The sequence below is a fragment of the Malania oleifera genome, chromosome 6 (assembly GCF_029873635.1).
Source record: "Malania oleifera isolate guangnan ecotype guangnan chromosome 6, ASM2987363v1, whole genome shotgun sequence".
NCBI classification, from domain to species: domain Eukaryota; kingdom Viridiplantae; phylum Streptophyta; class Magnoliopsida; order Santalales; family Ximeniaceae; genus Malania; species Malania oleifera.
The window spans coordinates 57671945-57685674 of record NC_080422.1 but is presented as its reverse complement, the minus strand read 5'-3'; the positions used below and the strand labels follow the sequence as shown (position 1 = coordinate 57685674).

General features: G+C 33.7%; 1 protein-coding gene across 1 annotated transcript; it reads left to right on the top strand.

The window, feature by feature from the left end:
- Positions 1 to 3587: 3587 nt before the first annotated feature.
- Positions 3588 to 6732, top strand: LOC131158610 (transcription factor MYB36). The gene is made up of 3 exons (XM_058113474.1): positions 3588 to 3723; positions 3866 to 3995; positions 5961 to 6732. The coding sequence occupies exons 1-3, from the start codon at positions 3588 to 3590 to the stop codon at positions 6730 to 6732; spliced, it is 1038 nt and encodes a 345-aa protein (XP_057969457.1).
- Positions 6733 to 13730: the final 6998 nt, after the last annotated feature.

The window sequence follows — 13730 nt, the reverse complement described above, 5'->3', positions numbered from 1 at the left end:
TATGACTATTAGTGACGGTTCTTCAAACCGTCACTAATAAGGAATTAATAGTGACGAAAATTCAAATTCGTCACTAATATTCTAAATTAATTTTTTTTAAAATTTTTTTAAATAAAATAAGTATCAGTGACGGTTCCCAAATCCGTCACTAATAAGGGGTTAATAGTGACGAATTTCAAGATTCGTCACTAATACTCTAAAATAATTTTTTTAAAAATTTTTTTAAATAGAAGAAGTATTAGTGACGGTTCCCAAATCCGTCACTAAAAAGGGACTAATAGTGACGAATTTGAAATTCGTCACTAATACTCTAAAATAATTTTTTTATATTTTTTTAAATAAAAGAAGTATTAGTGATGGTTCCCAAATCTGTCACTAATAAGGAGCTAATAGTGATGAATCTTAAAATTCATCACTAATACTATGAAATAATTTTTTTAATTTTTTTTAAATAAAAGAAGTATTAGTGACGGTTCCCAAATCCCTCACTAATAAGGAGCTACTAGTGACGAATCTTAAAATTCGTCACTAATACTTTGAAATATATTTTTTTATTTTTTATATAAATAAAATAAGTATTAGTGACGATTCCGAAATCCGTTACTAATAAGAGGATAATAGTGATGAATCTTGAAATTCGTCACTAATACTCTGAAATAATTTTTTAAAAATAAAAGACGTATTAGTGACGTTTTCCAAATCTGTCACTAATAATGGGCTAATAGAAATGAATCCTGAAATTCATCACTAATACTCTGAAGTAATTTTTTTAATTTTTTTTTAAAAAGAAATATTAGTAACGGTTCTCAAATTTATCACTAATAAAGGGTTAATAGTGACGAATCTTCAAATTCGTCACTAATACTTTGAAATAATTTTTAAAATTTTTTTTTAAATAAAAGAAGTATTAGTAACGGTTCTGAAATCTGTCACTAATACGGGGATATTAGTGACGAATCTTAAAATTCGTCACTAATACTCTAAAATAAATTTTTGCCATTTTTTTTTAAAATAAAAGACGTATTAGTGACATTTTCTAAATCCGTTACTAATAACAGACTAATAGTGACGATTCCTAAAATTCGTCACTAATACTCTAAAGTAATTTTTTTATTTTTTTATTTTAAAAAGAAATATTAGTAACGGTTCACAAATCCATCACTAATAAGAGGCTAATAGTGACGAATCTTCAAATTCGTCACTAATACTCTGAAATAATTTTATTTTTATTTTTTAAAAATAATAGTAGTGACGATTATTCAATCCTCACTAATAAGTGTATTTTAGTGACGGATTAAATTCGTCACTAATACCGCAAAAAGCGCCGCTAATATTTTCCTGAGATAATTTTTGTGCAAAAAATGTTTTCCCACGATATTTTTTCGGGTTTTAATGAAAAAACTATTAGTGAGGATTTCAAATCTGTTACTAATAGTGTCATATTAGTGACAATTGCTAAAATTGTCACTAATATCCACTTTTAGTGACGAAATTGAATCCGTCACTAATAGTTTCATCACTAAAAACCAGTTTTTTTGTAGTGTGTCCCTATGAGCATGCGCTATACATGAAGATGGAGACAGATGGAAGCATGCTAATTGCCTGCCTATATGTTGATGATCTGATCTTCACCGGCAACAATCCAGAGATGTTTGCCACTTTCAAGAGGAGCATGGTCAAAGAATTCGAAATGACGGATATTTGCTAGATGGCTCACTTCCATGACATAGAAGTCATGCAAAGTGAGAAGAGAATCTTCTTCTCCTAGAGCCACTATGCAAAAGAAGTACTGAAAAAGTTTGGGATGGACATATGCAACCCTGTAACAATTCCAGTGGAAATAGGATTGGAATTGAGAAAGAATGAGGAAGGAGATGTTGACCTCACATACTTCAAGAGTTTGGTTGGAAGCTTGAGGTATTTGACGTGCACCGGACCAGACATACTCAATGAAGTTGGACTTGTCAGTAGGTACATGAAGACTTCTGACTAGTTCCACCTGAATGCTACAAAAAGGATACTCCGATATGTCAAGGGTACCATCACCGATGGTATGTTCTATTCATCAAGAGGTGATTGCAAACTTATCGGCTATTCAGATAGCGATTGGGGAAGAGATCTTGATGAAAGAAAAAGCACGATGGGATTCACATTTTTCATGGGAGATACATCGTTTACATGGTCTTTGAATAAGCAATCCATCGTAACGCTATCATCATGTGAAGCTGAGTATGTTGCTGCCAGCTCAACTGTTTGTCATGGTATATGGATTAGGAATGTACTAAAGTATTTGAGATTTCTTCAAGATAACCCCATAGAAGCTTACATCGACAACTGATCCACGATTGCACTTGCAAAAAATCCAGTTCACCATGAAAGAAGTAAACATATTGATACTCGGTATCATTTTATTAGGGAGCATGTCAAGAATAAAGAAGTGGAATTGATATCTTGCAGAACGTATGATCAGATTGCTCACATTTTCACAAAACCACTCAGGCATGATATTTTTGCAAGACTGAAGACAATGCTCTGAATGACAAAGTTAGGAGAGTCAAGTTTAAGGAGGGATGTTGAAATAGTAAATTTGACGGTGGACGATGGCAGTAATGGTTGACGACGGCTGCTGACCAGCTGCTTCTTCGGTCACCAACTTCATCTACCAGTTGCATTTGTTGATTATTGTGTTTTTGTATCTATTATAAATAGGTGTGTGTGTGCGCGCAATGTAGTATGGTGTGTAAAGAGAGTAATAGCCAGTGAGCGAGTGTTTTGACTATTTTGTAATTCAGTTTTGAAATAAATTGATAGTGTTTATCCTCCAACTGTTTCTCACTGAGTTTCAGTCACAACTAATGACTGAGCATTCCTCTCCACCCATCAAGGACACATTTCCATTATCATTTAGGATTTTAATCAACGGAAACTAGTATTTGCTCCATTTTTAAATGTAACATTTCAATGCCCTCAGTATTTAAGCAAATTTCACCATTAATTTTAGGAACTTTGTAATATATATTTAAAAATATGTCCACATATAACAAGAGCACTTGGGATTGACTCAATAATTGGACCTATCTTTCTTGTTTTTTCTTTTATTTTTTCTTTATCTTTTAAATATTTGAACATTTCCAGGAGACTGGTGGCAATTTATTTAAGAGGATGAGGGTTTTTGTTGATGGCAGGTCGCACTGCGCTCATAAAATAAACTAAAGAAAGAATACAAATGTTTTACTTTGTGTGGATGCGTTTATTAATTATATATGTTATAATATAAATATAAAAATGGATGAGTATAGCTAATCCAAATGTGCTAGAGAGAGAGAGAGAGAGAGAGAGAGAGAGAGAGTAGGACCTTGCACAAACCCTAAAGAGAGAAATGGCGTTGAATGGAGGGAGACCTTTTGTCGTCGTAAGCATCACTGCTCCAACTCTTCCCAGCTATAAAGCCAGGTCTGCGTTCTCCTCTTTTCGCAACAAGCAGAGACAGCTACCTCTTCGTAATTTCAACGTCTGCAATTAAAACTGCTGGTAAGAGAGAGAGGGAGAGAGAGAGATAAAGCAAGAGTAAGATCACGCAGATCAAGATGGGTCGAGCTCCATGCTGCGACAAGGCCAATGTAAAGAAGGGTCCATGGTCACCTGAAGAAGATGCAAAACTCAAGGCTTATATTGAGAAGTATGGGACTGGAGGAAACTGGATTGCTCTTCCACAGAAAATTGGTACTCTCTCTCTCTGGTTACACTACCACCTAGATTTGTTTTCATGTGATTGTCTTGTGAATATGCTTCAAACTAATTCAGTGGCACATGGCTATTCTTTGTTTGATCGGTTTGTCATTTAACTTGATGGAATCATTCACAGGACTAAGGAGATGCGGAAAGAGTTGCAGACTTAGATGGTTGAATTATTTGAGACCCAACATCAAACATGGGGGATTCTCTGAGGAGGAGGACAGCATAATCTGCAGCCTCTATATCAGTATTGGCAGCAGGTCTCTCTCTCTCTCTCTCTCTCTCTCTCTCACACACACACACACACACACACACACACACACCCCATCCATAAACTAATCCAATTAAATCATGACAATTTCTAAATAAATGGAATAAATAAAATCCTAATTATTATTCCTTCCCATAATAAATTATTGTATTCTTAATTGTTTATTTAGAAAAATAAATGCATCTTTTTGCCTCTAATATATTTAAATTTAAATATTTTTTAAAAGAAGAATAATACTAAAAAAAAATTAAGTTCAACACATAACATGATCTTATTTACTTGGAGAAAGGAAAAAATAAATTGATTTAACTAGTATTATAGATATAAAATTGAGAGTGTTTACAAATATATATATATATATATATATATATATATAAAGTCGATATATAAGTAGATTATAAATATTTTTCTTAACTCTTTATAATTTATCTTGTGGTTTGTCTAATAAATTATTAAGGATGCGTCAATGAGCAGGCTGCAATGTTTTTATCCCTCAGTTTTGTGTCATTTGGGTGGGTCAACATGATTTGCCCTGGTAGGAGTTATTATAGGTCATAAAATAATTAAATAAAATAACATAACAATATAATAATAATAATAATAATAATAATAATAATAATAATAATAGTAGCAGTAGTAGTAGTAGTAGTAGTAGTATTGTTTTACATATTTCCTAATGAGGAAACATTAGAAAAGTGATTTTTAATATATATATAAATTATTAAGGATGCGTCAATGAGCAGGCTGCAATGTTTTTATCCCTTAGTTTTGTGTCATTTGGGTGGGTCAACAGGATTTGCCCAAGCAGAAGTTATTATAGGTCATAAAATAATTAAATAAAATAACATAACAATATGATAATAATAATAATAATAATAATAATAATAATAATAATAATAATAATAGTATAGTTTTACATATTTCCTAATGAGGAAACATTCGAAAAGTGATTTTTAATATATATATATATATATATATATATATATATATGTATGTATTCATATATATCATCTGCTTTGCACAATTATTAGGAAAAATATATATTTGTATAATTTATATTCTAATATTATTGTGATGTAGCACATGTTAAATAATTAAAAAATAAACTTTTGTAATCCATTTATATTCATGACAACTCTATATCCTTTTTTTTTTTTCCAAGCAATTATATATATTTTCTAATTTAGATCCATAATACTACAAAAAAGTAATTTATTTTTATTTTCTTTTCTTCAACTAAATAAGACTATGTTACATCTTAAACTGAAAATTCATTATTATTATTATTATTATTATTATTATTATTTTACTTTTTAGTGTATGTTTTTCTTTCAAAAATAGTATAAATTTATTTACATTAAAAAAGGTAAAAGATGCATAAATACGTAAATAAGATCGGAAATTAGAGCTTATTTTGTGAAGGAACAGCTGACTAGGATTTACTAATGTGTCTATTTAAGAGTTGTTAACATTTAGTTAGACTAGTCTATATGGTGGACCTAGTATATCTAATAATTTTTTTTTCAATGTTTGGTACATTGAAATAAAATGAATTGAGCAAATGAAAATGAAAAATTATATGATTAATTTGTAAAATTATAAATAATACCCATTCCATTCAATCACACAAATTCTTGCACTTCAAATAAACCAAAAGAATGATTATCATGAAATTTCATTATAAAAATGCCTATTTCTACAGTATTTCAATTATGTTAATTAGTTATAATAAAGCCATATTTTACTCAGTAATTTGCATTCTAAAATAACATGATTTCTTTTGTAAACCATCCCTATACCTTTCTATATCTACTTAATTTCATTTCGCAAAAAAAAAAAAAAAATCCCGAACCCTGCTTTCTTTCTCTCTCCTTAATTCTTCTTAGTTTTCACCTTTATTTTTTCCTTGGCAAATAATTAGAAACCAACTTTGTTCAAAGTTTTGCAACTATAGGTGGTCCATAATTGCTGCCCAATTGCCTGGGAGAACAGATAATGACATCAAGAACTACTGGAACACCAGATTGAAGAAGAAGCTGCTAGGAAGGCGAAAACAGTCTCACAGCACCCAGTCATCTGCCTCCAGTGAGGACCTAAAATATGCGAACGGCGAAGAAGAAAGCTCACAGTCACAGGCCTTAAGCTCCTCCGCCCTCGAAAGACTGCAACTTCACATGAAGCTTCAAAGCCTTCACAACACGTTCTCTTTCTACAACTACCCTGCACTCTGGCCCAAGCTGCATCCCCTTCATGAAAAGATGATCCAGATCATGCAGTCTATGGATCAAACCCCAAACCTTCCTCTTCAACCCGGACATGTTCGAAATATGGGTTCAACCGCACTTCGACAAGAACAAGAGAAAATAAACTGCAAAGAGGCAAATGAACAAGATAATCCTTTAAATGGGTTACTGCGCTCCGAGACCTACGATTCTTCTGTTGACCGGTGCAGTTCGATGGATTCAACTATGGTGCCAAAATTAGATACAGAGCAAACTGGCGGGGGAGTTCAGTTGGTTTCAAAATTTCAATTTGAGCTTGATGACTTCCTTAATAGTAAAGTAGACAATTTGGAACATGATGCAACCGCTGATTTTGATCCTTTCAAGGAAATGAATGGCTCTAAAGACGGCCTGAATTGGTGGTCAAACTGTTGGGATTCAACTTCTGCTCTTCAGACATCAGAGGAGATGTTTCAAGATGTGTTGGATTACAATCTGCTATGACAAAAAAAAAAAGTGTGAAATTAATATTGTGCTCGTAATTAAGAAGGGGAGCAGACGTGCAGAAGAAGAATGTGGTGCTTGTTTTGTTTCTGTGTGAAGAATAATGTTATTCTCTTTCTCTTATTAATGTCTTGCCTTATCTTGAATTTGGTGGCATGATTATAGCCGAAGTTTGCTTTATTTTATTTTCGAGTTGAAGCTTCAAGCAAATGCCTGCCTCCTCTACCTAGCTTTTACAATTTAAAAGTTAATCATGTTGTTGTAGAATCCCCATAAGGAGAAGACTTTAAGATATGTTCTGTATATTTTAACTTATGATCCTATTCAGCGGTAACAAATAAATAACATGTGTCCACATGCAAATTCCATCCACATGCAAATTCCATCCTAGCGTGCAGTCAGTGGTTTTGTATAATTAATTAAGATTGTTAAGGAATCTATTTAAACTATCTCCATGGATCTCAGAATTGATCACAACAGCAACTAAAATTCAAATAATAAAGATATCTCAACAACCTTTTAAATTCAAATAATGAAGATATCTTAACAATCTTTTGTATTTAAATATTTTGCTGTAATCTAGTGTATCTAGTCACAATCTCTTGTAACATACTCCTCTATTTACATTCTATATATAGCAATGTAAACTCTTGGAATATGTGAGAAGATAATATACCAATATTTGTGTATTTAAACTTGGTATCAGAGCCACCAAGACTTATGTCTCTCTTCTGTTCCAATTGACAGCCCTGTATCCTCACCACCATCTTCTACTAAAACCCACCCACAACCATCCCCAAATTCCATCTCTGTTCCTATCGTTAGCCTCACCAATGGACATCCCTCTTCTGTTCAAATGGACAGCCCTGTATGCTCACCACCATCTTCTACTGAAACCCACCCACAACCATCACCAAATTCCACCTCTGTTCCTATCGCTAGTCTCACCAATATTCATCATCTACTCACCATCAAATTAACCCATGAAAATTTCCTCCTTTGGCGTGCTCAAGTCACTCCCTCTCTACGTAGCCAACATGTCTATGGCTTTGTTGATGGCACCAATCCTCCTCCCCCTTCCACCATACCCAATCCAACATTTACCTCAACTTCCGTTGTCACCATTCCAAATCCAGCATTCTAGTTATGGAGCCAGCAATACTAGACCATTCTTAGTACCCTTATATCTTCCCTATCCGAAAATATTCTCTCGCATGTCATGGGCTGCACCACTTCCCGTGATCTTTGGCTTTCTTTTGAAAAAATGTTTTTCTCTCAATCTCAAGCCCATATCACTCCCATTCATTATCAACTTGCCACCATGAAGAAAGGATTCTCTACCATATCCACGTACTTTCAAAAAATGAAAGTTCTCATTGATACTCTTGCTGCTGCCGAATAGCCTTTAAATAATTATGAAATTGTCTCCTATTTGCTTGCAGGTTTAGGGACTGAATATGATCCATTTGTAACGTCCATGACAACTCGTGTGGATCCTCTACCTTATGATGAATTATATGGACATCTTCTAGCGCATGAACAGCGCATTGAGCAATATCAGACTCCCACCGATCTTGCCATGTCCTCTGCATATATGGCCTCTCGCAATCATCCAAATCAAGGCAAGAATCAGCGGCCCATCCATAACAACTCTGGTGGCTGACATAACTATGGTGGACGTGGTCAATGTGGTTGAGGTAGGGGTCGTCATTCCCCATCACCGGGTACCTTTTCCAATAGCCATCGCCCTACATGCCAAGTCTGCATCAAGATAGGTCACATTGCTCTTAAGTGTCACTATAGATTTGATCATGTTGTTCAACAAGTTCCATCTCAGTCCCATGAAGCATATTATACTTCTCAACCAAATGTACCTGATGAGAATTGGTACCCTAATACTGACGCAACCCATCATCTGACCAGTGATCTCTCCAATCTCAACTTGTCTGCAGAACCTTACAATGACCCTGATCAGATGAATGTTGGTGATGGCTCAAGTTTGTCTATTGATCACATCGGCTCCTCTCTTCTTTGCAATATCACTCGCTCATTTGTTTTAAAACATCTCCTTCATATACCTCACATTACAAAAAATATTCTTTTAGTCAACAAATTTTCTCGTGATAATTCCGTATTTTTTTAATTTCATGCACCTCACTTTGTCATTAAGGATTGTAGCACAAATAAAATAATCCTTCAAGGGCATCTTAAGAATGATCTCTCTCAGCTTCCTTCCAGTCCAATAAAACAAGTACTTGTCGGTGAACGCACAACAAATGTCAACTGGTATCATTGCTTGGGGCATCTAGCTTTTCAAACTGTTTGGCGTGCCATCTCCAAATTTCAACTTCCGATCTTTTCCAATAAAACTAGTGCTCCATGCTCTGTGTGTTTGCAAGATAAAAGCCACCAGTTACCATTTTCTTCTTCTACGCATGTCTCTTCATCTCCTTTAGAGTTAATATTTAGTCTAACATCTTGGAAATAAATATTATGTTTCTTTTATTGATGCATTTTCTCGATTTACTTGGCTATATCCGATTCAATGCAAATATGATGTTTATCCCACATTTCTAAAATTTCAAGCACTTGTTGAAATAAAATTTGATACTAAAATAAAGTGCCTCTAGTCCGACTGAGTGGTGAGTTTCGGTCTTTCCATACTCATCTCCAAACTCAAGGCATTCATCACCGTTTGTCATGCCCACATACTCATGCCCAAAATGGATGTGCTGAGTGAAAACATAGACATGTAATCGAAACATCACTTGTTTTTCTCACTAATAGCTCCTTACCATGACAATTTTGGGATGAAGCTTGTCAAACCGCATGTTTTCTTATCAATCGCATGCCTACTGCTGTGCTCAATAATATATCACCTTATGAAAAATTATACAAGTGCAGTCTAGATTATAATCTTCTCAAAATTTTTGGGTGTGCATGCTATCCACATCTTTGCCCTTACAACAGCAATAAATTGCAGCCTCGTTCCTCTCCATGTGTATTTATCGGATGTAGCATGCATCATAAGGGTTACAAATGTTTAAATCCTAACACCAATCGAATTTACATCTCTCATGATGTTATATTTGATGAATCCTCTTTTTCATTTTCTTCTCCCATTTGCAGGTCCACATCTCAACCTTCATCACTAACTCATGCCATTTTGCCATTACCATTAATTGCTTCACCAAAAGGCTTAGATGTGATTAATTCACAAGCTGCTTCATCACCTACAATCGCATCACCTCAATCACCTACAACTTTGTCCCCTGATTCCTATCACTAAGATACCTCCAGCACCAGCGCCTACATGAACGCACTCAATGGTCACTCAGTCTCAAGCCAACATGTTCAGACCTCGGCAACACACAGATGGCACAATTTGGTACCCCATTCCTTGAGCGTTACTTGCTGAAAGGGCTGCGACAATTGAACCAACCTACTTCACTAATGTAGTCAAAATACCAAAGTGGCGAGTTGCAATGTGGGAAGAATTTAATGCTCTGCTTCGTAACAATACCTAGTCCCTTGTTCCATCTCATGACGCTAAGAATGTAGTAGGATGCAAATGGGTGTTCAAACCAAAAAGGAAATCTGATGGATCTCTTGAGTGCTACAAAGTGTAGTTAGTGGCTAAAGGATTTCATTAATTAGCTAGCTTTGATTAGGGAGAAACATACAGTCCTGTGGTTAAGCCAACCACTATACGGACTATTCTCTCATTGGCTAACTATGTGGGTTGGGCTATGTGCCAAATTGATATTCAAAATGCATTTCTCCATTGGACACTCTCTGAGGAGGTATATATGACTCAGCCACCTGGTTTCTCACATCCATTATATCCATCTCATGTTTGTCGCCTCAACAAAGCGATTTATGGCCTCAAACAAGCCTCGAGGGCTTGGTTTTCACAATTGAGCTCTTGTTTGATTCAAGTTGGTTTTCATGCATCCAAAGCTGACTCCTCCTTATTTATTTTTCATGTTGGATCCACAAACATTTTTATTCTCATTTATGTTGATGATATCATCATCACCTCTTCAGTTCCATCTGCCATTGATGAGCTTCTTGCACTGTTGAAGAAAGATTTTGCTGTTAAAGATCTAGATCTAGGTGATCTCAACTTCTTTCTCGGTGTTGAGGTGCAATGGCTACTAGAGGGCCTTTTTTTATCTCAACAACGGTATATCCTTGATTTACTAAAGGCCACGAAAATGCTTGAAGCTAAGCCGATCTCATCCCCTATGGCATCAACTCACTCCCTATTGGCACATGACAATGATCCTTTTCCTGATACAACTCCTTTTCGAAGCACTGTTGGGTCACTACAATATTTATTGCTCACTCGTCGCGACTTGGCATTTGCTGTTAACCGTGTGTGCCAATTTATGCATCGTCCAACTAAGCTACACGCACAGGCCATGAAGTGCATACTCTGATATCTCAAGCATACATTACCTCATGGACTTCTTATCACTAAGTCATCCACTCAACAACTTGAAGCATTTTATGATGCGCATTGGGTAGGTTGCCCCGATGGTCATCGTTCCACAAGTGCGTATTCTTTTTTTTTTTGGCAAGAACTTAATTTCCTGGAGTTCTCCCAAACATCCAACAGTGTCTCGCTCGAGCATCGAGGCATAATACAAGGCTCTCGCCAACATTGCTGCCGAATTACAATGGATCCAATACCTTCTTCATGATCTGCGAGTTACATTTCCACGTGCTCCAACTCTTTGGTGTGACAACATAGGCGCAACTTACATGTCAGCCAATTAGGTATTTCATGCTCGCACTAAACATGTTGAGATAGATTTTCACTTTGTTCATGATAAAGTTGCTGCTAAGGATTTGACAGTTTCGTTTGTCTCCACCCAGGACTAGTTGACCAATGTTCTAACCAAACCAATAGTATTTTCGCGATTTCAAATACTCTGCTCCAAGCTCAACGTACGTGCCTCTCCATTGCACTTGAAGGGGGGTGTTAAGGATTCATAAAAACTATCTTCAAGGATCTCGGAACTAATCACAATAAAAACTTAAATTCAAATAATGAAGATATCTCAACAACTTTTTAAATTCAAATAATAAAGATATCTTAACAATCTTTTGTATTTAAATATTCTGCTGTAATCTAATGTATCTAGTTACAATCTCTTGTAACAAACTCTATTTACATTATATATATAACAATGTAAACTCCTACAATATGTGAGGAGATAATATTCTAATATTTGTGTATTCAAACTAAGATGTACTACATATATATCATTAGGTTACATATGGTGTGAGAGTCAAGATTAGTTTTTCAATTTGAAATTCTCATTGCGATTGGATTCGCTTGATGAAAAAGTGTTGTTATTTGCTATATGAGAATACATTCAGGCAGTGTTTGCTAGCATGAATTTTGAGTCTTGGATTTAAAATTGAAATTTTGACAAATTTCAATACAACTTTATACATAATCTTATCCAAATCTAATACAACTGTAAATCCAAAGTTTCTCCAAAACTAGGGTAAGAACTGTTTAGTAAAAAACGCATTTTAATATTTCTTATATATTTTTCAAAGAAATACGAAAAAAAATATTTAATTTTTCAGTTATAGAACATTCGTAGAAAAGAAAATGAAAAACAATAAAATACTTTGGGACTGTTTTCTTATAAGAATAGTTTATCCTTTCAAATTTTTAAATGATTAAAAAAATGTCAACCATATATATATATATATATATATATATATATATATATATATATATATTAATTTTGTAAGTTTATATATGAAAGTTGGAAACTTTTCTTTTAATATTCTCTATATTTTCACTTTTTATCCTATGTATCAAGCAACTTGAATATTTGATTTGGATTTGTATATATTTAAATAAAATATATTTAAAAGTTTTATTCAATTTCTTTCAAAACCATACCAACCCTAATCCAATCCCAAGCCTTAAGTTCCTAGATACTATTTTATATATTCTTTTAAAAAAATTGACAAACAAGTTTTCCTCATCGTAATTTTTTTTTTAAAATCAACAGAAATATTATTTTACATAAATAAACAAACCTTTAAAATTTCTAATAAAAAATCTTGAAAAAAAAAAAAGCAAGCTAGAGTTTTTATTATTTTATAAAACTGAAAATGAAAAATAAAAATAGTTTTCCCTTCTTGCATTGGATGTTGCAATGGTCTTGTTTGAGTTTGCTCCTTAACATTGCATCCTCACTCTTATGTTTTACTTATGTTGTACGTAGAAATGTTATTGATAGTCATAGTGGGTTTGATAGTAGGGGGTATTAAGCAATCATATAAAGCTTTCTCTCTTCTCATTCTGCATAAGAATAGTATGCCGCGCTCCAAGTCATTCCCTTACACAGAGATCGTAAAAATTTTTCGTAGCATCTGTGTCATTGATTGTTCTAATTTTTTCTAGACCATTTATCCCAGTCGCTGTAACTCTCACTTTTCCATTTATGCAAGAATCCAACAAGTTGAAAAAAAAATAAATATATATATATATTTTTCAGAATGCACACAATTCTATGCTTTAAAGTTTGCTGAATGGCTGCGAGAAGTCAAAAGATTTACCTTTTCCACATGAATCTTTCCCAAGAAGTTACATGTGAGCCAATCAAATTTCTTTATTAGATTTATTATATCGTGCACTATGGCATGGTGTCGACCTCGTCCTTTGACCTAAGCAAGGAAAATTATGGGTCCTTAGTTAGTTATGGATAAGATTTTTTATTTTTTATTTTATTTTTAAAAAATTGTTAAATATTTAATTAAAATTTTAATTTTTATAATATCTGTATAAAAAAAATAAATAGAATAAATATTTTAATACTATTTTCATGTGAAAATAATTTTATTTTAAATAATTACCAAATACAACCGTACTTTTTACTTTTCCAAATGTATACACAAAAGTTGAAAAAATATCTTTTAATATTTTATAAATTTCTTACTTGTTGGTGTGATTGTAGGAGGAAAAT

Excerpts from the sequence above, each read along its gene's own strand:
- LOC131158610 (XM_058113474.1), top strand. The coding sequence starts at position 3,588 with ATGGGTCGAGCTCCATGCTGCGACAAGGCCAATGTAAAGAAGGGTCCA. Across the intron at positions 3,724-3,865 it reads TGCTCTTCCACAGAAAATTG|GACTAAGGAGATGCGGAAAG; the intron begins GTACTCTCTCTC and ends AATCATTCACAG. Across the intron at positions 3,996-5,960 it reads TATATCAGTATTGGCAGCAG|GTGGTCCATAATTGCTGCCC; the intron begins GTCTCTCTCTCT and ends TTGCAACTATAG.